A 26,934-nucleotide genomic window follows, 5' to 3' on the forward strand; every position below is an offset into this window, starting at 1 on the left:
TGTGAGCTCCTGGAGATTGGGCATCGAGCCTCTTAGGAGAAGAATGTCCCAGCTGGAACACTGGGACCACATTATAACCCAGACATACAACACAGACCCGGTCAGAGCAGTGGAGAAAAATAGGGAGCGAGCCATTTTTAGAAATACTAGAAGCAGACAGCATCACCTGCTTTTTAAATACAGTTTATGTACTTTCTGTTTATTTAGTCTCCACTGTATCACTTGTAGCATCGGGTCCCTGTGTTCTAACATCCGTTTGGAAAATGCAAAGGTTAATAACGAGTTAAGTCTATTTATGAGTAATTTTTCTATATGAAGTATTACCTTCTCACTAGTTTTAAAGTTAATTACATATAAACTAAAAGGGGATCATTCATAATAATCCATAAATGTACTCATTTTGCGTGATTGTCTTTAAGATCCTGGGGTTCCTTGCACTGATTTTGACTGATTATCCTTGACTGCAGTTCTGAGGACCAGGAAGGAAGGTAGAGGTGCTGGGGCAGGGTGGGGAGGGGATCCCATTTCTGCCTGGTTTTCACTTTGAGATGCGCAGCTCCAGGAACAAAGCACGCAGTGACCCTGGTGGTGTCGGGATTAGAAGTGGGACAAGCACCCCGCCCTGGGGAAGGGACCACGTCTGTGTACCTCGTCCTGGGCTCTGTGACCAGGAGAGAGCCTGGGGGAACCAGGCAGTGGTCCAGAGCTTGGTATCTGCTTCCCTCTGAGCAGCTGCCGTGGCGGGCAGGCCACGTGATCACTGGGCCCAGGGCTTCAGTGTGGCCCGCGATGGGGCAACACAAGGCCCTACAGCACGTGCAGAGCACAAGGGAACATGCAGTCCCCGCTCCTAGCTGGGAGGTTCACTTTCTCCCCAGGTGGGGTAAGGGTGGCCTGACTTTCACTTGTGTCCAACGCAGCAGTCCATGGAAGAGAGTCCCAAAGTCATCATTTACCTGAAGTAAAAGTCAGTCCTGGGCTTCCCTGGTGGCGCAGTGGTTGAGAGTCCGCCTGCCGATGCAGGGGACACGGGTTCGTGCCCCAGTCCGGGAAGATCCCACATGCCGCGGAGCGGCTGGGCCCGTGAGCCATGGCCGCTGGGCCTGTGCGTCCGGAGCCTGTGCTCCGCAACGGGAGAGGCCACAACAGTGAGAGGCCCACATACCGCAAAAAAAAAAAAAAAAAAAAAAAAAAAAAAAAAAAAAAGTCAGTCCTAAGTGGACAGCCTAAGACTATAAAACTTATAGGAGAAAACATAAGCACAAACACATGTCACCTTTGGTCAGCAGAGGTTTCTTAGACATGATGCATAAAAGGAAAAAGCGATGCCAAACTTCATCAACGTTAAAAATGTTTGATTTTTGAAAGCTACTGATTAAACAGTGAAAAGACAAGCCACAAAGTGGGACAAAATATTGACAAATAATACCTGATACAGGACTTGCATCTAGAAAATATAAATAACACTCATTTCTCAATAATGGTGAAACAAACAACCCAACTAAAAGTGGGCGAACATCTGTACACATCACCAAAGAAGGGATATGATGTAATTAACACATGAAAAGAATCTGGACGTCCATCAACATTAGGGAGATGCTAAACTTTTGTTCACAGTGAGATGCCTCTTACATCCTTATGGGAATGGCTCCAAATGAATAGCAGTGCTAGGTGAGGCCTGGGTAACTGTGTCTCTCGTCCGCTGGTGGTGGGAATGCAAAGTGGTGCAGCCACTCTGAAGAACGGTTGGGTAGTGTCTTCTAAAAGGAACATAAACGTACCATATGACCCAGAAATCCCATCTCAAGATATTTATCCTTGAGAAATTACAACATACACTCACATAAAAACATATATGTGAATGTTTATAGCAACTTTATTTATAATTACAAAACTGGCCAGACCCAAATGTCCTTGCCTGGTGAGTAGATGAAGAAATGGTTGTTCGCCCCTGTGAGGAAATTAGACTTGCATTGCTGGTGGGACCATATCTGTCCTGGAATGAAGGTTGGCTCTGCACCCACATAACAAAGCCTTACAGCTGCCTTCAGAGCCAGACTGACGTGCAGGTTTTTAACTTCATGCCGGAAGTAAGTATAACACGTAGAGGTATTCCACAAGACCCAGCCACCGATAACTTAAAATTCACAATGTGCAGCATCCGATTGAGATCTACCAAGTATGCCATGAAGCATAAAAATATGGTCCACAACTTGGAGAAAGTGAAATCCAGAAAATATACCCAGAAATAACAGTGATGGTGGGATGAGTATACAAGGACCTGAAACAACTATTGTAAATATTGTTAATATGCACAGTTATATAAAGGTAAACAGGGACAGCAGTTGCAAGAGGGGATATATGAAGAAAACACCCACATAGTATGTCTGGGGAAGCTGGCAGTAAATGAAATGAAGAATGGGCTGGGTGAGGTAAAAGCACATTGGACACTACAGAAGAAAAAGTCCATGTACCTGAAGAGATACGATAGAAACTACGCAAAATAAAGCACATAGGAAAAAAGAAAGAAACAAAAGCCTGTGTCTTAGTGAACTCTGGGGCCATGTCAGATGCATTACCTATGAGTAACAGTACTGGGGGTGTGAGGTTTAGAAAGTTATATGAAGAAATAATGGCTAAAATTTTCTGAACTTGATGAATATTTTAAACCCACAGATACAAGTACAACAAACATCAAGAAACAGAAACAAAGAAAAACGAACCAAAGCATACCCTAATCCAAATGCCAAAAGTCAGCATTAAGAAGAGCCTCTTAAAAGCAGCTGGAAGGAAAATAAAGGGGGGAGGACACATTTTGTTCAGAGGAACAAAGATCAGGACATCGGCAAGCTTTTCCCCAGAGAACTTGAGGCCAGAACACAGTGGAACATTTCTAATGTGCTAAAAGAAAAGAAAAAAAAACTACCATCCCTGGCAAAGAAAGCTAATATCAAGACATTTTAAACAATCCGAAGTTGAGAGATTTCAAGAAATGTTACAGGAATTTCTAGAAGGTAGTGATGCCACGTGGAAGTCTCTATCTACACAGAGGACTATCGGGGCCCAGAAATGTGACATGGTGAGAAATAATGCATTTGGTCCCTGCCCAGGTTTCCTGACACAGAGCCTCTGTTACCCTAATTTCCTGAGTAGTAGAGGTGCTGGGAGCATATCTTGTTCTAATATCTGGTCTTTGACCCCAGTTCCTGACACAGGGTTCCTAAAACCCTTGTTATTTCCTGCGTGATGAGGGTGATAGGAGCTTCTTCCACAGAGCTCCCGAATCCCCTGGATCTGCTGGGTGAAAGGAGCATCTTCTATGGAAGGGGGCGACTCTGGGGCTCCTGTATGGCCTCAGGTTGGGGGGCGGTCCGCAGAAAGACCAAGCCCTGGCTAGGAGGGAGGAGCTTTCAGCCCCCCTCCGTCCTCTGGGGAGGAGATGGAGTTAATAGTCATTCATGCCTCCGTGATGGAGTCTCCATAAAATCCCCAATCACGGGGTCCAGAGAGCTTCTGGGCCGGTGGGTGCATCCCCGTGCTGAGAGGGTGACACACGCCAGCCCCGTGGGGCACAAGCTCCGGCCCGGGACCCTTCCAGAACTCGCCCTGGGTACCGCTTCATCGGGCTGTCTATTGCTATCTTTTATAATTGCCTTTATAATGAACTGGCAAACGTAGGTAATGTTTCCCCAGAGTTCTGTGCCGTTCTAATAAGTTACAGAACCTGAGGAGTGTTGTGGGAACCCCCGTCTGCAGCCCAGTCGACCCAAGTCCCCACCTCTCGCAGCTGGTATGTGGGGTGGGCGCCATCTTGTGGAGCTGAGCCCATAGGCTCTGGGGTCTGAGGACAGAGGTAAGGACTGAACTGAGCTGCAGGACCCTCACTGCTGTCCACAGAAAATAGAGTACCGCTGGGTGGAAAACCCACACACTTGGTGTCAGAGTGTTATGCATAGAAAACAAAGTTTCCTTTAAAAGGGTTTCTTTTCTCATTTTTAATCACTTGAAAAGCTATTAAGTTGTTTAGAGCAAACATTGTAACAGCGCATGGGGTTTATAACATGTAGAATTAAAATGGATGAATTGCAGAAAGTGTGGAGGAATTGGGGTCTAAGTACACTCTGGTAAGTTCCTTACAGCAGATGTCAAGGCTGTGACATCTTTTGAAGGTAGACATGATAGCCAGTTACGTATACTGTAAACCCTGGGCAAGCACCAAACAATAAAATAAATATAGTGAATAAACTACGTTAGTTTTCTACTGCTGATGTAGCATTACCTCAAAACTTAGTAGTTTAGGAGCACAGATTCATTGTTTCACAGCTCTGTAGGTCCGAGGTCTAACGTAGGTCTCACCACACTGAGATCGAGGTGTCGGAGGCTCCAGGAGAGGATCCATTTCCCTGGTCGGTGGATAGTGGTCAGAATTTGGCTCCCGCGGCTGTAGGACCAGAGCCCCCTTTCTTTTGTGTTGTGCTCAGTTCCTAGGGACCACCCGTATTCCTGGGCTCACAGCCTCCTTCCTCCGTCTTTAAAGGCTTTTTTTTTCCTGTGTCATTTCTGTCTGACTACAGCTGGGAAAAGTTCTTCACTTTTAAGGGTTTATGTGATTAGGTTGGGTCAATGCAGATAATCCATGATGAGCTCCCAATTTTAAAGTCAACTAATTAGGAACTTTAATTCCACCCATACTCATAACTCCCCTTTGGATGTGGTATCACATAGGTCCACGTGGATATCTTTGAGGGACCACGGTTTTGCCGGCCACATAAACCGATAGTGGAGATTAAGTGGGAATCATAAAAAATAAAAGCAACATGTTTAATAAAAAACAAGACAGGAAAAGAGAGGAAAAGACAAATAATAGAGGGGACAAATCAAATAATAACAAGATGGAAGTTTTAAATACAACCATTTTGATAATATTAAATGCATGTGGCCTTAACACTTCAGTAAAAAGGCCGAGATTGTCAGACTTGGAAAAAGTGTGAGACTCATTGCCATGCTGTCTCTCAGAGACCCATTTTAAATATAAAATGCAAATTAGTTGAAAGTAAAATAGTGGAAATACTAATCATAAGAAAGCTGGAGTGGTTATGTTTCTATGAGGCAAAGTAGACTTTAGAAATTGGGTGAAAGCAAAAGTTTTTATTTTGGTGACACAAGTCAGATTTCTGGCTGGACCTAGAGTTCTTTTCTGTATGTATATATACACATATATAATATTTGTACTGTATTATATATAATAAATATACAGTAGCATATCCGAGAATGCTCAAAGTCACCACATAGTATCTGTGGCTCCAAAAGTTTAAAATGTTTTCCGAATTAATTTTATTTTATATTTGTAGCATCAACAGAATCATACTGAATAGTATACATTTATTGATAATTTAGACTATCAGAATAATTTTATTTCTAGTCCTTTTCTGTTACTTATCATTCCAGTGACCCTTGTAACACAACTTTGTGTATAAATATATCATTCAAATAACATAAACTCACTGTATTTTTTATCTCCATAGTAACATAGAGATCATACTTTAAAAATCCCCAAATTGTCTCAATGTGGACATTACAGCCTTGATACATTAAATAACTTAACCACAACAAGGTAGTGGCAGAACTCAGGCCAGTGACCTGAATCCAAATCAGATTCCCTGACATTCTCCACCTAAGACATCACATGTCATCAAATTGATCATTCACCAGGCATGTAATCTATAAGAAGTCTGTTTCTTTGTAACATAAAGGATAAACTCTTGGTCCTGTTGTGTCTAAGGTTTGTTAAGTATCTATGCATGTCATATTTTCAGAAATATTCTTTCATGTTGCTATCTGATTTGTAGAAAAGCTCTCCTCAAAGTAGAGCTACAAAAACCACTGAATGGTTAAGACCACTTTCCTTTCACCCTATACTGAGAAAAATAACAACGCATTAAAACTGACAAGGATGTTGACTGGCACGTCATAAAAGCTGGGCAGAGATCATTTTAAAACATATTTTAAAGATTGATGATCGTTCAAAAGAAGCTCGAGTGAAGATGTGATACAAACAATCCACAAAAATCTCTCATGAGGGCTGTGATGGTTACTTCCTGCTGGTCTCCCAGCTTCCAGCCCAGTTCCCATCTAATCCTGTGCAGAGGCTGTTTTCCTTCTATTGGGTTGGCCAAAAGTTTCGTTCGGTTTTCTCCGTAAGATGGCTCTAGTAGCACTTAGTTGTCTTTAACTTCATTTGAAACAATGTTGTTAGTTTGTATGTGACAGCTGTCATCTCAGCGTGCGTTTAAAACAAGACATCAAAATTGGTGTGTTTTTGTGTAGCCATTTTAATATTGAAGACAGAAGGGAAAAAAAGCAACATTTTCAGCATATTATGCTTTATTATTTCAAGAAAGGTAAAGATGAAACTGAAATGCACAAAAAAGATTTTTGCAATATATGGAGAAGGTGCTGTGACTGATCAAATGTGTCAAAAGTGGTTTGCGAAATTTCATGCTGGAGATTTCTCACTGGACGATGCTCCATGGTCAGGCAGACCAGTTGAAGTTGATAGCGATGAAATCGAGACATTGAGAACAATCAAGCGTTATACCACGCAGGAGACAGCTGACATACTCAAAATATCTAAATCAAGTGTTGAAAATCATTTGCACCAGCTTGGTTATGGGAATTGCTTTGACATTTGGGTTCCACCTAAGTTAAGTGAAAAAAAACTTTTTGACTGTATTTCTGCATGTGATTCTCTACTGAAACGTAATGAAAACGGTCCATGTTTAAAACCAGTTGTGATAGGCAATGAAAAATGGATACTGTACAACAATGTGGAACAGAAGAGATCATGGGGCAAGTGAAATGAAGCACCACCAACCACACCAAAGGCCGGTCTTCATCCAAAGAAGGTGATGTGTGTATATGGTGGGATTGGAAGGGAGTCCTCTATTATGATCTCCTTCCAGAAAACCAAATGAATAATTCCAACAATTACCGCTCCCAATGAGACCAACTGAAAGCAGCACTCAACAAAAAGCGTCCAGAATTAGTCAACAGAAAATGCATAATCTTCCATCAGGATAATACAAGACCACATGTTTTTTGATAACCAGGCAGAAGCTGTTATAGCTCCGCTGGGAAGTTCTGATTCATCTGCCGCGTTCACCAGACATTGCACCTTCGGATTTCCATTTATTTCAGTCTTTACAAAATTCTCTTAATGGAGAAAATTTCAATTCCCTGGAAGACTGTAAAAGGCACCTGGAACAGTTCTTTACTCAAAAAGATAAAAAGTTTGGGGAAGATGGAATTATCCAGTTGCCTGGAAAATGGCAGAAAGTAATGGAACAAAAAGGTGAATACGTTGTTCCATAAAGTTCTCGGTGAAAATGAAAACCTTTTATTTTTACGTGAGAAACCGAAGGCACTTTTTGGCCACCCAATAAAATCAAGTCCGATCCCGTCAGCACTGCAGCCTCACTGTGCTGAGGACAGGGCACGCTTGCTCTGTGGTCTCTGCGCTGGTCCTCCATCACTCCTCCCAACAGGGAGCTCTCTTGTTCCTCCCCAGCCGCTGGCTTCTCACCTCGTCTGGGGTCCCCTGTATCCCATCCACCTCAGCATCCCAGCACCCAGAGTGAGCCTCCAGGCTCGGCTTGACCCAGAGCCCTCCCTGCCGCTCTACTCGAGCTGCCTTTCCCACTTTGGCAGCAACAGGACTCATCAAAATGCAGATAAGCAAGCCTTCCCCCGGGGGTCAGACACTCCCTGTCCTCGCAGACTCTGGTGCATTTACGGCATGCGCTTGCAGCCCCCTGTGCAGAGCTCTGGAAGGCTCACCAGATGACCCCTCCCTTCAGAAGTAGGTGGGGGGATGGGATACACTCACGTCACTAACTCCCAGTGCCCTTCTCTCCTCTTCCAAGACCTTTTGTTCATAAAGGCAGGTAAGTTTCCTTCTCTTTTTAAATTAACTTTTATTGGAGTATAGTTGCTTTACAATGCTGTGTTAGTTTCTGATGTACAGCGAAACGAATCAGCTATACGTATACATATATCCCGTCTTTTGGATTTCCTTCCCATTTAGGTCACCACAGAGCACCGAGTAGAGTTCCCTGTGCTATATAGTAGGTTCTCATTGGTTATCTATTTTATACATAGTATCAATAGTGTATATGTCTTAGTCCCCATCTCCCAATTCATCCCACCACCACCCTTTTTCCCTCGTGGTATCCATAGTTTGTTCTCTACGTCTATATCTCTATTTCTGCTTCACAAATAAGATCATCTGTACCATTTTTCTAGATTCCACACATATACGTTAATATACAACATTTGTTTTTCTCTTTCTGACTTCCATCACTCTGTATGACAGTCTCTAGGTCCATCCACATCTCTGCAGATGGCACTATTTCATTAGTTTTTATGGCTGAGTAATATTCCATTGTATATATGTGCCACATCTTCTTTATCCACTCATCTGTCGATGGCCTTTTAGGTTGCTTCCATGTCCCGGTTATTGTAAATAGTGCTGCTGTGAACATTGGGGTGCATGTATCTCTTCAAATTATGGTTTTCTCAGGGTATATGCCCAGTAGTGGGATTGCTGGGTCATATGGTAGTTCTATTTTTAGTTTTTTAAGGAACCTCCATACTGTTCTCCATAGTGGCTGTATCAATTTACATTCCCACCAACAGTGCAAGAGGGTTCCCTTTTCTCCACACCCTCTCCAGCAGTTACTGTTTGTAGAATTTTTGATGATCGCCATTCTGACCGGTGTGAGGTGATACATCATTGTGGTTTCCATTTGCATTTCTCTAATAATTAGAGATGTTGAGCATCTTTTCATGTGTTTGTTGGCCATCTGTATGTCTTCTTTGGAGAAATGTCTATTTAAGTCTTCTGCCCATTTTTTGATCGGGTTGTTTCATTTTTTGATATTGAGCTGCATAAGCTGTTTGTATTTTTGGAGATTAATCCCTTGTTGGTTGCATTGTTTGCAAATATTTTCTCCCATTCTGTGGTTTGTCTTTTAATTTTGTTTATGGTTTCCTTTGCTGTATAAAAGCTTTTAAGTTTAATTAGGTCCCATTTGTTTATTTTTGTTTTTATTTTCACTACTCTAGAGGTGAGTCAAAAAAGATCTTGCTGAAGGCAGTTAAGTTTCTCCATTGCCTCCTAAAATGAGCTTGGGAAGGAAGGGTGGGGTCCAAGGCACACCAGAATCTCACACCCTGAACTCAGGTTCTTTGAATGGTTTTACAGACTTTAGTATGTCTTTTTCTGCAGGTTGCTTTCTTCATGTAATCCCTGGGCATTTGACAACTTTGGGTGGTAAGAGGCAGTTTCAACCAATATCTTAAACCAGGCTGGTTTTCAAAGTAAACTCTAAGAGAATGGGGTCTTGTCTGTATGTTTGAACCCTGCATTCTCAGAACCAGGGTCAAGACCTGGAAAGTCAATAGGAATTGAGCAGTTCATGTTTGCTCTCTGTCTGTTTGCTTGTTTGGGAGAATTCTGTTTCGTTCTACAAACAATTTTACAAAGAAAAATACAAACAGTGAGAAAACCATTGAATTTCTGTCTCTCTGCTTTTATGAAAGTGTCACAATACCACTTTACCTTTGGTCCCCATTGTGAGACAGTGATGCCCAGGTAGAAAGCACTAAATATGCTCTGAATTTATTAGTAAAATAAACCCTGAAAAGGTGGTGAAATTATGAATTGCTTAAGTCCTATTTCATTTTTAATCCTAAGTATCCTTAAAATGCTAGATAGGAATTGAACAGGAAACCTTAAATATCTATACCTGCACTCATTCTTGCATCTCAAATTTTAACAGACTAAAATTATCAAGATAGTGCAGGTAACTATAAGAACATACACTTCACTACCCCTGAGAGGGGTTCCGCTCGTAAGCAGTTCAGCGGCTCCTCAGCCCCTGCTGTGGAAGGTTCAGTCTTTCTGAAGCTCGGTTTTCAGGAAGCTGTCATATCTCCAAACACACCCTCTCTTCCATACCAGTGATGCGATTATTGTTTTTTTCACTTGCAATGCATGATAAGTAGCAAATAAAACAAAAACCGGATGACAAAACCCGCGTTCAAGGTAGCTTAAACCTGATAAATAAGAAGAGTTGAAAGTAAATTTCTCAGTTACGCTTCACACGCTGACATTGCATCTGCTGCTTTTTAGGACACCGAGCCTTCACGAGGTCAGCAGCTGACCCGAGTAACCCACACTTCGATGGTGTGTAGCTCTGATGCAGATCTGCTGCCAGTGCACCCTGCTGCCTAATTCTAGTGGTTGTGTGCTTAAAAAGTTGCCTTGTGGGAAGCAGAAGACAGAGCAGTGTGTAAATTACCTGCTGGTTATTCTTGCTCTGGATATTACTTGTGAACTATCATGGTCACCATGGTTGTACCAAGATACAGAGCATTACTGAAGTTATTATTTATTATGTGTTAATTATACTTTTGTTCAAAGGGCATTTTCATTTCTTTGAATAAAAAATGAATTTTATTTCTTTATGAGTAGGGTATTATTATTCAGTTATAGCTATATCCACCTAGCAAGGCATGCGTCTAGCCTATTTATTCAGAAAAAACTTGAACAACAAAAAGAATAATAAATAATAGATAATTACAGTAGTAACTGCCACTGAATGAATGACTGATTAGTACTAGATGCCTTATATTCTGGTTAGTTAAGTCTCGCAGCCATCCTGAGAGGTGTGTATTACTACCCCACTTCACTCTGAAACCAGTTACTCAAGGTGGATGTAAGCCCGACTTCTGACTGTTGAATAGGTGCCCTAAGGAACCTGATTGCAAGTTCGTGTGTGTGACGCACAGTGAGGCCAAACAAATCGAAACGTCAGATTTTGGAGCAGAGAAAAGTTTATTGCAGGGCCAAGCAAGGAGATGGGTGGCTCATGCCCCCAAACTCCCAAACTCTCAGAAGGGTTTCAGCAAAGCATTTTTAAAGGCAGCTGAGGGAGGGGCGTGGCTGGTTGTTGCGAACTTCATGGTGTCAGAATCCTTGTTCTTGCACCTGTCCACGCAGGTCACGTCACGATGATCCTGTAAACCTCCAACAAGACAAATGTTATTCTCTGTTGGGCAACTTTTTATCTCCATATGAATGGAAAAATGTTATCCCCTTAAAGGTCAGAGCGTTGAGAACTGGGCTATCCTGTCTATTTTAGGCTGTAGGCAACATGCTTAACTGTAGCAAAAGCAATAGAATACAAAGGTTAATGAAAAAGAAACATCTAATGTGGAGTCAGATTTGTTCTTACAAACCCGCTGTGACACTTCTTTATTTTGCTTGCTGCCATCAGCTTGCTGCTGATAGCAACTTTCATGTTTAGCTAATATCTTTCCATCTTTGCCTTTAGGATTTGATACCAGTATTTTGCCAATTTGCAAGGATTCACTTGGCTGGATGTTTAACAGACTTGATACAAACTACGACCTGCTCCTGGACCAGTCGGAGCTTGGGAGCATTTACCTGGACAAGAACGAGCGGTGCGCGGAGGCCTTCTTCAGCTCCTGTGACACATACAAGGACAGCTCCATCTCCAACAACGAGTGGTGCTACTGCTTCCAGAGGCAACAAGGTACCGAGCCAAAGGCCATCTTGTCTGTGCAGTAAAGCCATGCACTACAGACAAGCTCATTTGTACCCTGTCCTCAATTGACAAAATAGAGACAGAGTTACACGTGCAGAAAACAAACTTTTGGCTCCCAGGGAGAAAGGGGTTGGGGGGAATTGGGAGACTGAGGTTGACATACACACACCACTATGTATAAAATAGGTAACTGATAGGGACCTGCTGTACAGCACAGGGACCTCTACTCAATACTCTGCAATGGCCTAAATGGGAAAAGAATCCAAAAAAGAGAGGACATATGTACATGTGTATAACTGATTCACTTTGCTGTACACCTGAAACTAACACAACATTGTAAATCAACTACACTCCAAGGAAATTTTTTTTTAATTTTTTTCAATTAAAAAAAAAAAACAGCGTGCAACACCCCATTCATTGTGAGGAATAGTTTTCCAATTAGAGTGTTTAATAAAAGAGCAAATAAGCAGCACGTTGAACAGTATAACTCACCTAGGGATGCAAAACATGCTAAATGACATGAAAAATAGTAATTAATATTTTTTATTAATGCACTTCATTACAGTTTCCATTATGAACCACCAGGAAACACAGAGATATGAGAACATAGATATTAAAAGTAATCATTTAAATTAATTTGCTATCTGCTTTGCCCATGGTGTAAAATAAATGGCTTTTTTATCACTACACTGTGGAGTTTTAATGCTCTATTTTGTGATCTTATTAAATGAGCCAAATGAACCACAGCATTCACCATAAATTTATTTTTACATTTTTGATTTTAAAATGACTTAGTCTTTCAAACTTTTTAGATAACTTAGCTTTATGAAAGTGCACTAGCAAAGAAACAGTGTCAATTCCCCAGGAGAGGCGAGGCAGCCTGAAGGGTTGGATGAGGCTGCTTCTTCACGGGTCCTGCTTCACTAGTAAACGGTAACACAAGGGAAAATTGAAGCCATGCTTATGTAATCAGCCAAATGATAACTAAAATTGTGTCTAAGGGAAATAGACCCAAAACATTCAAATTATGATAAAGTTTGGGGAAATTAAGAAAAAATGACATGTGTAACTTTGATGCTAATTTTGAAAAACAAATTTGGAATTAGTCTGACATGATACATCTGCTATTGTCACTGCCTTTTAAGGCCCTTGACAGCTACCAGAATGAATAAGCTACTCTAATCTGTGTTAATGATTTCCAGGTTTTCATGTGGAAGCCAGCACATTATATCAGTCATTTTACTATCACAATTACTTTTTCATATATTAGTAATAGTTCAGTGATTAGGGATGACATGCTTATGCATAAATTGATTAGCAGTGAGTCAACAGCAGGGTTTGTAGCATAGATTAAACCACTAATGTGTTTATAAACCACTTTAAACAAAGTTTAAAAAGTAGATGATTGGATTTGTTAAAATATTCTAAATCATACACACACACACACACACATGCACAGAGACACACACAAACTCATACACACTCACATACACAAACACACACTTGTTGACTTAAACTATTGCATATGTGCTTTTTAGGTGACTGAATACCCCTAAAAAGTTTTGCCCTGGTTTTAATGACTAGTATACCCTTAAATCATTTACAGCAGGGGTCCCCAAGCCCCAGGCTGCAGACCAGTACTGGTCAGTGGCCTGTTAGGAACTGGGCCATACAGCAGGAGGTGAGCAGTGGGTGAGCGAGCAAAGCTTCGTCTGTATTTACAGCCGCTCCCCACTGCTCACCTTACCACCTGAACCATCCCCCCCCCCATAGCTCCCATTACCGCCTGAACCATTCCCCCCCACCATCCATGGAAAAATTGTCTTCCATGGAACTGGTCCCTGGTGCCAAAAAGATTGGGGACTGCTGATTTACAGAATAAAAAAGTAAATCCAGGTAAACTACCATAAAGAGACGTGGTCTTTTGTTCTGATGACAAATGTTATTTTAATTTTTCTTTGATTTTTATGATAGCATGTCCAAGTGTTTATACATGAACATTTTAAAATATTCTGAATAACTCTGAATGTTTCTACTGCAGAAATAAATATTTTTGCCTTAAAACATTCCTAGATTTTGCAGTAATATTCGTAGAACTGATTAAAGGTCCCCAAAAGATTCTGCTTTATATACTTTTCATTTATTATTCTTGATACTTACTTCCAAAGTATCAAAATCTTCATAGTCACATGAAGACATCCTCTGAGATCATTTAATACACAGTAGAGATAATTTAGTAAATGATACCTGAGCTGGTTAAATTATTATACAGCTTCCCAAATGCTTAGGAGAGTTTGGCTAATTCCATTCATTAATATGCTAGAAAATATTACAAAAGCTCTATCAGGGTAACTGACTATGGAGTTAGCTCATTAAGTAATTTCATGGAAAAGAATAAACATTAAAAACGTTTTTTCAAATGTTTCACCTTATAAAGAATGTGTTTTTCCTGTTTATTCAATAAAAACAACAAGTTCTTAAGTTTATTATAATTAGAGTAATATATGTATGTATGTGTGTATGTGTGTACATATATATATAGAGAGAGAAGGAGAGAATAATGTATAATGGGGTGTTATTAATCCAGGTTGACTTAAAACTGCAATCAGGACTATAGTTTTATGGTTGTTGGAAAATATCTGAAAAATAAAGTAATAGTGTTGTTTTTTAAAAAATACCTTTCAAAAATAAAGTAAGGTTAATTTCAAAAGTTTAGTAAATGAGGTTGAGAATATAAAATTTCAGGCAAGTGAAATACTTGCAGTTTTCCAAGGGAAAAAAATTGTAACCTAAAAAAAGTTTGTAATTAGTTAAAATGCATATCTGTTTCTATGACTGATTTTCTGAAATCATGACAATTAAGCAACACAAAATGGATATGATTGTGGTTTGTGTGCTTTCATTCTAATTAGTTATAAAAGAACAAGTAGGAAAAATATTAATTTGGGATTTCTGTTACCTTAGGTGTTAATAACTTACTTTCATAAAATATATTTTAAGCCCCTACTCAAAAAAGTACCTCAATGTATTAGTTGCTATTTCAGTTAAAGTCCTGTTGTGTAAGATCCAGGAAAGAGAAAGTAAATTAACATTTATTCAGGCCCATGTCGTCTTTTGGGCACATAAAATCATTTATCCCTCATATAGCCCTGTGAGAATGTAACGATCTCGTCCACAGCTGAGGACGACACTTAGTGATCTTGAAGTCCTTCATGTTACAGAATGAGCGCAGGGACAGGGATCTGAAACTTCTTTCTGCAGCAGCTGTACCTCTTATTCTTTTTTTAATTTTATTGACGTCTAGTTGATTCACAATGTTGTGTTGATTTCCACTGTACAGCAAAGTGACTCAGTTATAGATATATATAGATATAGATGTGTACATTCTTTTTCATTTTCTTTTCCATTATGGTTTATCTCGGTATATTGAATGTAGTTCCCTGTGCTCTACAGTAGGACCTTGTTGTTTATCCATCCTGTATATATTGATAGTAGTTTGCATGTCCAGCAGCTTTACCTTTACATTCAGACTTTGCGAAGTCCTCATACATAAAATGCTGAGAGACGCCCCTAGGCAGCTTGCTGGCAAATCCTGTTCAGGGCAGGACCCCGGCCAGTGATACACCCGATGGGACGACAGTGAGAACAGTCGCATCTTTCCAGGTCGTGTATGCCTTCCAGCCACAGGAGGAAATGTCAGCACGGGCGTCATCTGCATTAGTTTTACAAAGGGTATTTTTCTTTAATTTAATGAAAGATATTAAATACAGGCAATGTTGTCCTTTGGTATTATGAATATTTGAAATTTGCACAAAGGAAACCTAATAATGTTATTTAAGTATATCCATCCTGTGAGAGGCTCCATGAAGGAAAGGGATTGGGCAGAGGCCTCCTGAGAAAGAGGCTGAGCTGGTCCGGGTGCCCCCCCTGCAGGGAGGTGGCACCGCCTGCAGGTGTGTGTGGCACCCACTGAGTCACTCACACACCTCTGCAATGTCTACTTTTTTTGCAGTTTTGACGTCACATTGTATCTATATAGTTGACAGCTAATAGGAGTATACTCCCTAGAAATAACTAGTTGTGTGTATAGAAAGAATACCTTTGTATATTAGTTGTAAACATAGAGATATTTCCTTATTTATTTTTCCCAGTGACATTTTATTCAGTTCAAAATTGTGTGGGAAAATAAAAATGAATTATCATTGCATTGACAATTATCCATTCATAATATAGATAATGTGTGAATGGTTCCAATATAAGGCTTTGAGGTTTTAAATTCAGAATGCAAAACAACGAACAATGTTAATTTTTTTAAAAACAGCATTTTGAAATTAACTAGTAAAAGATTTTAATTCTTTTTTTTTTCTTATTTTTTACAACTACTGTTGGGAATAATTACTTGTAAATTTAATGATTACATTAAAGCCTATATTTTATAACTCATGATTTTCATACAATTTTAAGCATATAAAATCAGAATTTTCCATAAAGTCAAATCACCATTAGATTGGGGGAAATAAATCTTGTGTATAAACTTGTGCCTAATCGTGTCCAAACCTTCATGCACTTTGCCACCTCACTGCCCTTTCATCTACATCAGTTGTTTGCAAGAGAGTTTAATGACAGGTAAAATCTCAGTCACGCCCTCCGAGTGTACCTGAGTCAAAGGCCAGACAGAGCACAGGATAGATATTCACAATACAGTACTGTATGTAGCGGAACAGCCCGATCTGTCATGACTTCTCTCGAAATCTGACAGGTTCCCCTGCACACAGCTTGTGGCTGCCCCAGGTTTATTCAGGGAGAGTCAGACTCGGACGTGCCTGATTTCGGGCAATCCCACAGGAAGATAAGAAAAATATCACTACTACTTACAATAACTGTCCCATAGCAGTGAGAAGAGTTGCTTTCAATGTAGTATTGAAACTTCAGCTAGAACCTTTCCTCTTGGTTTTAAATGTCATATTTGGAGGTCAGTAAATTTTAGGTCTACTCTATAAGCCCATATTATGCAACTTCATTCCTATTCTGTTAATAATGTAAGACTCACAAATTATTAGAAAAAAACAAAGGGGTCAGTTGAGCCAGTATCAGTGTGAAGTAGAACAATAAGGTAATCAGGTTTTTCAAGCAAATTACTTTTTCTTCATATTTTTGATTCCTCCAGGAAAAGCTTTGTTGGCCTGACATATTAAACTGTAAAATACATACTAAGTTGTTTGTCTCATTGTCTCTTTCCACTCTGCTGCTTACATGCAAATTTAATAACTGAATATTGTGAGCTTGGTTTGGTAAAAAATTCTTAAATTATTTGAATTATATTTTGCCTTTTCACTAAAAAATTGTAGTGGAGCAAGTACTAGTTTATTGTTTTGCTGTTTCAGTAGTTTGTGATACAGTTCTTATATAGCAAGTATTAACAGCAAGTTTTTACAATAAGAGTCTAAAGTACATTGAACTGTTTTCAGATAAGAATATGTATATATATATATATTAGAAAATATATAATTAAATATAATAATATAAGCCAAACTATATTATGTCTATTTAGAATTTTATACTTCTCTGAAACTAATCTCCTTCTAAGTGGTTTTAAAGAGTTTGAAAAATAGGCATATACTTATTTCCAAATTGGTTTAATGTTCTAAGTTTATCTTTTAAAAGATGGCTTCTCAGAAATTATTGTATATTACATCCTGTTTCCATATTGGGTATATACTGCAAACATCTGGGTGAAACTGAAAAGACTGAAGCCTGTCAGTGTTATTCAGTATCAAAATATATAACAGTGTCTCTGAATAACTTGGAAGCATTCACGTTTTCCTAGATTATGTTTCAACGTGAAGCTGTTTCTCTTGATCGTAGAAACTGTTTTAAATGAGGGAAAACAAAATCAGTTAGTTTGGGAAGCAACCTGTCAGTTGTATTTACATTAATGAGTTGATTGACCTTTTAAAAGTCAATGAAAAGAACCATTTTCCATCCTATAAGTATTTTATACCATTCTCCTTTCTTTCATCCAATTCTGTCATTCTGAGGAAATTAAGATAATCAAACAATAAGTAGAAAAGCCCCTCTATAGAGAAGTAGACATAAATGTAGATGTAGATGATGTAGTTGTAGGTGCAGATGTAGATGTAGATGATATAGATGTAGATGTAGGTGTAGATGTAGACGTAGATGATGTAGATGTAGACGTAGTTGATATAGATGTAGGTACAGATGAAGATGTAGATGATATAGATGTAGATGTAGATGATGTAGATGTAGGTGCAGATGCAGGTGATGTAGATGTAGGTGTAGATGTAGATGATGTAGATGTAGGTATAGATGTAGATATAGATGTAGGTGCAGATGTAGATGTAGATGATATAGATGTAGATGATGTAGATGTAGGTGCAGATGATGTAGATGTAGGTGCAGTTGCAGATGATGTAGATGTAGGTGTAGATGTAGATGATGTAGATGTAGGTGCAGTTGCAGATGATGTAGATGTAGGTGTAGATGTAGATGATGTAGATGTAGGTGCAGATGCAGATGATGTAGATGTAGGTGTTGATGTAGATGATGTAGATGTAGGTGCAGATGATGTAGATGTAGGTGTAGATGTAGATGATGTAGATGTAGGTGCAGATGCAGATGATGTAGATGTAGGTGTAGATGTAGATGATGTAGATGTAGGTGCAGATGCAGATGATGTAGATGTAGGTGCAGATGCAGATGATGTAGATGTAGGTGTAGATGTAGATGATGTAGATGTAGGCGCAGATGCAGATGATATAGATATAGGTGTGGATGTAGATGATGTAGATGTAGATGACATACATGTAGATGTACATGATGGTGCAGATGTACTGTAGGTATAGAGGTAGGTGTAGATGGATGTGTGTGTATATACATGTATATGTATACATATATGTATCTACTTGTATGTGTCTCTATAAGTAAAACAGTTGATATGTAACGTGTCTTCTAAAGCCTTGTAAATCTAACTAAGGTTTGGTAACATAGAAATCGCCCCCTCTTTGTTTACCTATTACCATTGAGGTGACATTAATGCCGTTGCAGACCCACCTTGCCAGACAGAGCTTGGCAGTATTCAGAAGCGGCTCGGGGTGAAGAAGCTCCTTGGTGAGTTGTGGATCACTCTCTGACACCTTTACTGCTTACATAAATAACCCTGGGGAAACAGCAACACAAAATCGATATTTATCAAAAAAACGTGGACCTCACTAAATTTCAGCAACAAAATTTATGACGTTTTTGAAAGTCGTTAGTCTTACTTTTATCTTACCTATTGAAAGATATGATGTCTGTTTTATTACCCTAATATAATGCTCATTTTGAAAGTTATTAAGTAAAAAAATTTAAACAATGCTACAGGTAAAGCAGCAGAAACTTTGGTTCTAATTCTGTGGTTGACAGTTCACGAATTGATGGTATGTATGTATGTAGAGAGAGGGAGGGAGAGAGAGAGAGATGGTTAAAAGCATGAGCTGAGTTCCTCAGGTAAATTGGAACAGATTTTTTAGTTTCTCATCAGCACTTTTTATAAACTTACTTTTACTAAGTAAATGTATGTATTAGATGATACATAGATACATAGATAATTCCAAATTTCACCCAAAGCCTTGAAATATTAGAATGCTTGGCTATTAACTGATTGTTAAACTATTACATATGATTATTTTCTTTATTTTTGTCAACATACAGTTTTTCAATACACTCTTTTGGGGATAATTTTAGATTCAGAAATTTTACAAATACAGTAGAGTCTCCATGTATCTTTCACCCAGCTTCATCTAAAGTTACCATCTTACCATGTATAGATTAACTATCATATATTTATCAAATCTAAGAAATTAACATTGCTATGATCCTATTAATTAAGCCTCACACTTTATGTGGGTTTCACCAGTTTGTCCACACAAGTCCTTTATTCTATTTTAGCGTACAGTGTAGAACAACACATATGCAACATTTGTTGTTGTTGTTTTTCATGTATGTTAATGCTCTTGTATATTTAGTGGCACATAATTTTTATGTTTTAGATCTGATTAATCTGTATTATGATATGTTATCTTTGTAATTACAATATTGTATGTTTATATGAGAAGATTTTTCATATTCCTTGAAGATTCACAGTTTAAAATAAATAGGCTAAATTTTTTAATACAGCATTTTAGATGTGAAGCCACATCATTAGATAAAAGCTACAATGTATCACATTTCTTTTAACTCTGTTACAAGGTGCACCTTTCCAGCTCACAGGTGGAAACGTTACCTTGGTACCTGGGTTTGTTTCTTTCTACAAATCGAAGTTCATTCATGTGCAGTGGGAAAAGCCATCGACATTCAACTGGAAAATATCTTCGACTTGGTCAAGGTCTATTAGTGACAAAAAGCTATTAACATCCAGGCTTTGATTATTTGATGTTACATAAAATGAAAACATATTTAGAGCCCAACTGAGAGGAGTCACCTTTATTCATCTTACGTAATAAAAATGAAAGTCATTACTAGAGACACTGACCCTTTAATCTTCCTTCTGAAATGGGTAGGAAAGCGTCCTTCTCTGACAGTCTGGCCACTGTTATGCGGTAGCGGGTGCGATGCATCCAGGCTGCATGCTGTCTTGGTGTCTGCAGTTCTAGGCTAATTCCTAATAATGCTTTTCTGCTTCCAGAGTGTACTGGCAGAGACAACAAATGAAATGGCCACACTAACTGTCCATCTTAACATTTTTATGTCAAGTATGTCAAATTATGGTATTTTTTAAGAGGTAGAGATAATAATGTTGAAAATCTTCCTTATCTTTCCTGCTATAAATCCACAGAAGGTGTTCTCGAGTTTTCCATATTGGTGATATCCGGTCCACCTCACTGAAAGACCAGAAATTCAAATCCTTCAAATGAATTATAATTTTCAAACTGAACTGATTATTTATATATCAGAATTTTGAAACTTTTTCAAAGGGTTAAATAATGATCGCATATTGTTGCAGGACTAAATGGAACAGTCTCACGTTTTATCTGTTTATTAGTCATTGTTTTTCCTTTTTTCTTTCACCAAGTAACTATAGTGTGTCTGGTCACTGAGCAGACAGTTGGTCAGGAAAGACAAGAAAATTGTCTAATCTCCTAAAGCCTACACTGTAGTGTGGGAGTGTTTTTTGAAGAATGTGAATTCACTTCTCAATTATTATTGCACACTTATCGCTAGCAGTGTGCCAGGTACATGTTAGATATTATATTATGAAAGTAAGTGTCTAGCTTCCCACTAGACTGAGTGTGAGTTGTTCGTATAACAATCAAAATCAAGAGAACCGGAAGTTCCCAATACAGAGGGTACCGCAGAGTAGTGGTGAATGCATGCAGTGAGAGACACACACGATGGAAGAAATATATCAGAAACCCTCCAGCCTAACAGAAGGGGGTCACATTTCAGTCCAGTTTTCCATTGCAAGAGGGAGGGAAGGAGAGGGATTCCAGGTGAGGAGAAGATGCATAGAGAGATGAAGCAGGACTGGATTTGTAGAAAACAGCTTGATGTGGAAAGAGCTGAGGATGCATGAATGAAAATTGGGGGAAATGAAAGTCAAAAATTGGCAGTGATGAGACGGTGAAGGGTCTCATATGCCCTGCTGAGTGGTCTGGGTGACTGATTATGCATGGCGTTCATCAGCTCTAATTCTGTATATTGTACATCCGGAAACAGCCCCCTTTGCAGAGTGATGAAAAAGACAAGACAGTAAATTTGCTCAACAGAAGAAATGCAAGGACTTCACTATGACAGCGCCTGCTTTGTTCTACCTGCAGCCGGAGCTCGTGTGTGTGTGTCTTGAGTGAGTCAGTGCGTGGTTGGTGACTCTTGTTCCTACCGCATGTGCGTGTCTCACAGGACAGTACGTCCCCCAGTGTGACGCAGATGGTTACTACAAGCCGACGCAGTGCCACGGCAGCGCTGGGCTGTGCTGGTGTGTGGACCGATACGGAAGGGAAGTCGTGGGGTCCAGGAGGCGCGGTGCAGCGGACTGTGGTAAGGAGGAGGGCCGCGCGTGCCACGATTTCTCCCCCACAGGATAAGTGCTGGAGAGTCGCATTCTCTGCCTGACTCCATGCAAACCCTACGGAGTGTACTGGGCGGGGGCACAGGAAGGCTCGCTCCTAGCATGTTAGAAAAAGTTGTATAACTAACAAGTAGAACTGCATAACTTAGATATTTTAAGGAAGAACAATGAAAGGTGGGCCGCTTTTACTCCTTCAAGTACGGGAAGGATGTCGCATGCCTTCTGTGTTCCTCTCGGGTGAGGCAGACTGTGTCATCCATTCTGCGCCCTGTCACCCGGCCCTGGTGGGTGCCGTGTCACCACACAGCACCCTCCCATCTGTGTGCCTTTGGAGAAGGTCACTCAGGGAGAACACGGGAGCACCAATGAAAGAAAAAGTAACTTTTTAAAGTAAGGGTCCATAAATTGCAGCTGTGCGAGCATGTTTCCTTATGTTTGGGTGAGAAAATATAGTTTTAATTGTTTGAAGGGTAATTATAATTAATATTCTAGTTCTTTTTCTGAGCATGCATTTTATATATAAACCTAAAAAAATAATATTACAGTTAAGTTGAGCATAACATACACACATTGTAAAGTTTTAAGTGTGATGTCTTTTGTCTTTAATGAAATATTTTTTTTGAATGCAGGTTTCAAGTGAGTATTTCTGTTTGTACTGTGGAGAGTTTTCATTGTACACACACTGTACACATTTAGCTGCACACACACACGCAGACGGAATTCACACACACACACACACACACACACAGACGGAATTAATGGATTATGTTTCAGCTAATACAAATGACCAAAGTGTAAACAAAGTACTTGGTCAGTCTTGTATTTCAGAAAATGTTTAGTTTTCTCCTTTATGCAATTTTTAAACTGATACACTGTGACTTTTTAGAAATAGATAAATGGTAAATGGTATAAAAGCAATCGTGTTTAATGCTTAAATGCCTGTTCTGCATTTATTTATTCCACAACACTTTTAATAGCATGGTTTTGGCTTTCGGCCAGCATTTTCAGATTCCGTAGGATGGAGTGCAGTACTCAATAGCTACATTACATACTTGTTACATGTGGAGAACACAGCTTTGTAACACATAGTTTGAATGAGTTGCACTATCAGTTATTTCAGTTATCCGTGATGGATAAAGAGTTTCAGGTGTTTATTTTATAAATAATAATTATATGGAGATGAATTCAATAGGTGACAGGGAAATTGTTTTGGGAATGTGACTTGTGAGTTTTCTCGGCATGTTGAAATTATTAAGAAAATACAAGAAGTAGAAGAGTACAAATAACATTTTCTCCACAAAAGATACAAACTTCAGTGTGTTGTATTATGAAATCAGTCAGTTCAAAGCACTGGATGACATTAATAGGATTTGCTATAATTAGCTACCAAAGAATTATTAGACCAAAATATTAGAAAGGGTAGAAAATAAACACACTGGTACTAGGGGAGTTGGGAAATGATTACAGTCTGAGACATGTGTGCATTATTGCCTCCATAGTCATCATAAATTTCTAAACATTTTTTAAAATACCTACTGGCTGTGTTAGTTTTCTGTTGCTATTGCAACAAAATCCCTCAAAGTTAGTGGCTTAACCCACACAGATGTCCAGCGTGGGCTTCCCCAGGCTAAGGTCAGGGTGTCTTCAGGGCTGGTTCCTTCTGAGGCTCCCTCCCGAGGACAGTGTTTCCTGGCCTTGTCCTCTCCCAAGACCACTCACGTTCCTTGGCCCAGGGACCGTTACCCAGCTTCTGAATATTCTTCTGTAATCACACTGCCCTCTGACTTCGAAACAGTTCTTTGATTTTAAGGATGCAGGTGATCACCTGGGCCCACCCAAGTTACCCACATTACCTGTCAGCTCCAGACCCGTGATTTAATCACATCTCCTGAGCCCCTTTACCATGTAAGGTCACATAGTCACAGGTTTCAGCCATGAGCAAGTGAACATCTTTGAGGGGCAACTATTTTGCCTCCACACTAAGAGAAGAAGTTCTCAATTCTTTGTAAAATTCAAAGTTTGACATGGACTTTATAAAACCTGGGATGAGCTCAATATTACTGAACTGGAAATCTTACATATCAGACCTCAGCAACAATTCTGCTTTTTAGCACTGTGTATTTTGACAAATGATAAAGAATGGATTTTACCTTATTTTTGTTAAGAAAGCTAAAGAGCAAATTAAAAGTTTATTTTATTTATCTTAAAAAAATTTTTTTTTCTTGGAGTATAGGTGATTAATCATGTTGTGTTAGTTTCAGGTATACAGCAAAGTGACTCAGTTTATTAATTTCCTCAATTTTCATCAGAATTTTCTGACCCTCAGAAATTATCCCAACACTCAGTCACATAACATTAATGTTTACTTTTTTCCTAAGCTATTGATTTTGAGATCTCTGGAGATTTTGCAAGTGGAGATTTCCGTGAGTGGGCTGCTGATGACGATGAAGATGACATTATGAACGATGAAGATGAAATTGAAGATGATGATGAGGATGAAGGGGATGATGATGATGGTGGTGACCAGGATGGATACATCTGATGGATGAGAGCTGAGAGCAACAAATTCTACGTGTCTTTTATTTACCAAGTGATCCCCTACTGAGGAGTACCTTCCTGCCCCAAAACAAAATGATTCTAAAACTCACTTATATTTTGTATAATTATTTCAAATATTGCAACTAAAGTCATAGAACTTTATGTTTAGAGAAGTATCATTTACTTTGAGTTTTTATATGAAAAAGAGAACACATATGGAGTCTAGCCAGACAAGAGAAAATTATGAAGAGCTACTGATCTATGTAAGTCTGCCACAAACAAAACAACCAGTGCTTGTGATATTTTTTGGGGAGAAATTCTAAGTTGAATCTACAATAACATACTAGTGACCTGGATTCTAAGGATTTTATAAAAATATGCATGACCTTAATTGCAGTTTCCAAGTAGACTCTTCCCAGAGCTGGAGTGATTTAGAGGTGAGTGAGGGAATAGCACAAAGTGAGAAGAACAAAGTCATCATCCTGGAGACCTCCACCATGTTTGTATGTTTTTAGTTATGAAGTTTTAGTGATGTTTTTAGTTATGAAGTTATTCTGGATGTGACCAGATACCTTACAAAATGGCCAATAGGGAAAAACCGTGGATTTTGAAAGTTAAAAACATAGTTGTCCTTTCTAATTCTTGTTTTAATTTAGACAGCAGTCTCATGTTGATTTGTTTGATAATCTTAACCAGCATGATTTCTTTATCTTTCTAGGTTTCTTTATCTTTCTGACCAGCAACTTAGGGTGCAGAACTTAAAGTAGAAAGACAAAGGGAAAGATTCTCTTAAACCGTATTTTTACAAAAAGTTTGTCATTTGCCCCAATATCAAACTTAAAAATCTTCATTCTTATTTTATTTTTTATGTTAGATAAATATTTGCATTTAATCTAAGAATTATGCCATTTTTGTTACTAGTGTCGAAACTTAGAGAACATACTGTATGGTGCCTTGCAAAATAGAAATAGAAGGTTTCAGCATGCATCCCCACATAGGACATTAGGCCATAGATAGGCACACCTGATCACAAATTAATACCAGTCCTGGTACTGCTGCTGGAATGAAGAAAATAGAATACTTCCTTTCTTTTTTCTACTGTTACAGAGTTACCATGTGGACTTGTTTATGATTATTATGTGGAGTAGCATTTAATATTTAACTGCAACAAAACTTACTTTAATTGTTGTATTTAAGTTAGCATGTTAATTAATCATGTAGCCCTTCTGGTACACCATTGCTTTTAAGGATATCAGACCTATGGTTTTGTGCCCATAATAAAAGTGGAAAAACCTGTTGGGTGTTACACACTGGTGTCACCATTTAAACAGTGGGTCAGCTGGTATCCCAGTATGCAATCCACTGAAATAAAGTTGTTGGATTCTTTCCATTTGATTTATATACACTAAGAAAAAAATCTTTAATGTTAACTTTATGTAATATTTAAGGTAAAATGCATTTTCTTTTTTACTGTTTATGTATAGTTTACAAAATAAAGAATCTTGCAACCAAATTAAACTGTTCCTTAATGATTTTCTGGGGTATAGATAGTAGCATGCAGGATTCTTAATCTGTTTCTTGATTTTTAAAAAGTATACATCACAAAGTAGCTAGAAAAGTTTTTTTTAAATTTTGAGTTTCAAAGTCAGAGCTCTTGACATCTTGCATATTGTTTTATTAGATACGTTTAACAATATTTTTTGTCAGATTGTTTTGTTTTCATTTGTCATATCATTGCAAAGTAGATCATTTCCTTTGTTGACAGTGGTATTTTTAAGCCCATTTTTGTGGTATTATACTTAACATATTTAGCTAAATTTCTGTAGCAGCTGCATTTTTTGAAGAGTGACAGAATAACCTTATCTGTATAACAAATTATAGAAATCACAAAATGTAACTTGTGGATTCGTTGGAAAAGACAAAAAAAATCAAATGCTGTATAGAGGTTTAGCAAATGAATTTAAAGTAACAAATATGGTGGTCTTCTAGTGAAGCTGTTTTTTTTTAATTTTTATTTTATATTGGATTATACTTGATTTACAATGTTGTGTTAGTTTCAGGTGTACAGCAAAGTGATTCAGTTATACATATATCTATTCTTTTTCAAATTCTTTTCCTAGTCTATTACAGAATATTGAGTGGAGTTCCCTGTATTATACAGTAGGTCCTTGTTGATTATCTATTTTATATATAGTAGAGTGTATATGTTAATCCCAAACTCCTAATTTATCCCTCCCCCCTACCTTTCCCCTTTGGTAGCCATAAGTTTGTTTTCTAAGTCTGTAAGTCTGTTTTTGTTTTGTAAATAAGTCCATTTCTATCATTTTTTTAGATTCCACATATAAGTGATATCATATGATATTTGTTTTTGTCTGACTTCACTTAGTATGATCATCTCTAGGTCCATCCATGTTGCTGCAAATGGCATTATTTCATTCTTTTTTTATGGCTGAGTAATATTTCATCGTAAATATGTACCACATCTTCTTTATCCATTCCTCCACTTATGGACACTTAGGTTGCTTCTATGACTTAGCTATTATAAACAGTGCTGCAATGAACATTGGAGTGCATGTATGTTTTTGAATTATAGTTTTGTCTGCGTATATGCCCGAGTGGGATTGCTGGGTCGTATGGTAGCTCTATTTTTAGATTTTAAGGAACCTCCAGACTGTTCTCCATAGTGGCTGCACCAAT

At 38.6% G+C, this 26,934-nt stretch overlaps 1 protein-coding gene across 4 annotated transcripts in view; it reads left to right on the top strand.

Annotated features, from left to right (window-relative positions):
* SPOCK3 (SPARC (osteonectin), cwcv and kazal like domains proteoglycan 3) overlaps window positions 1-24,241 on the top strand; it is a gene marked incomplete at both ends in the record, with an annotated part of 386,995 nt that extends 362,754 nt beyond the window's left edge. For all 4 annotated transcript variants that reach the window (XM_081237230.1, XM_081237231.1, XM_081237232.1 and 1 more), the window contains 4 exons: window positions 11,397-11,618; window positions 18,699-18,761; window positions 21,531-21,668; window positions 24,078-24,241. In XM_081237230.1, coding sequence (XP_081093356.1) covers window positions 11,397-11,618; window positions 18,699-18,761; window positions 21,531-21,668; window positions 24,078-24,241 — 587 coding nt within the window. The remainder of the gene's footprint in view (window positions 1-11,396; window positions 11,619-18,698; window positions 18,762-21,530; window positions 21,669-24,077) is intronic.
* Window positions 24,242-26,934: the final 2,693 nt, after the last annotated feature.

Source organism: Mesoplodon bidens (genome assembly GCF_964165515.1).
Source record: "Mesoplodon bidens genome assembly, chromosome: 6".
In the NCBI taxonomy this organism is placed as follows: Eukaryota; Metazoa; Chordata; class Mammalia; order Artiodactyla; family Ziphiidae; genus Mesoplodon; species Mesoplodon bidens.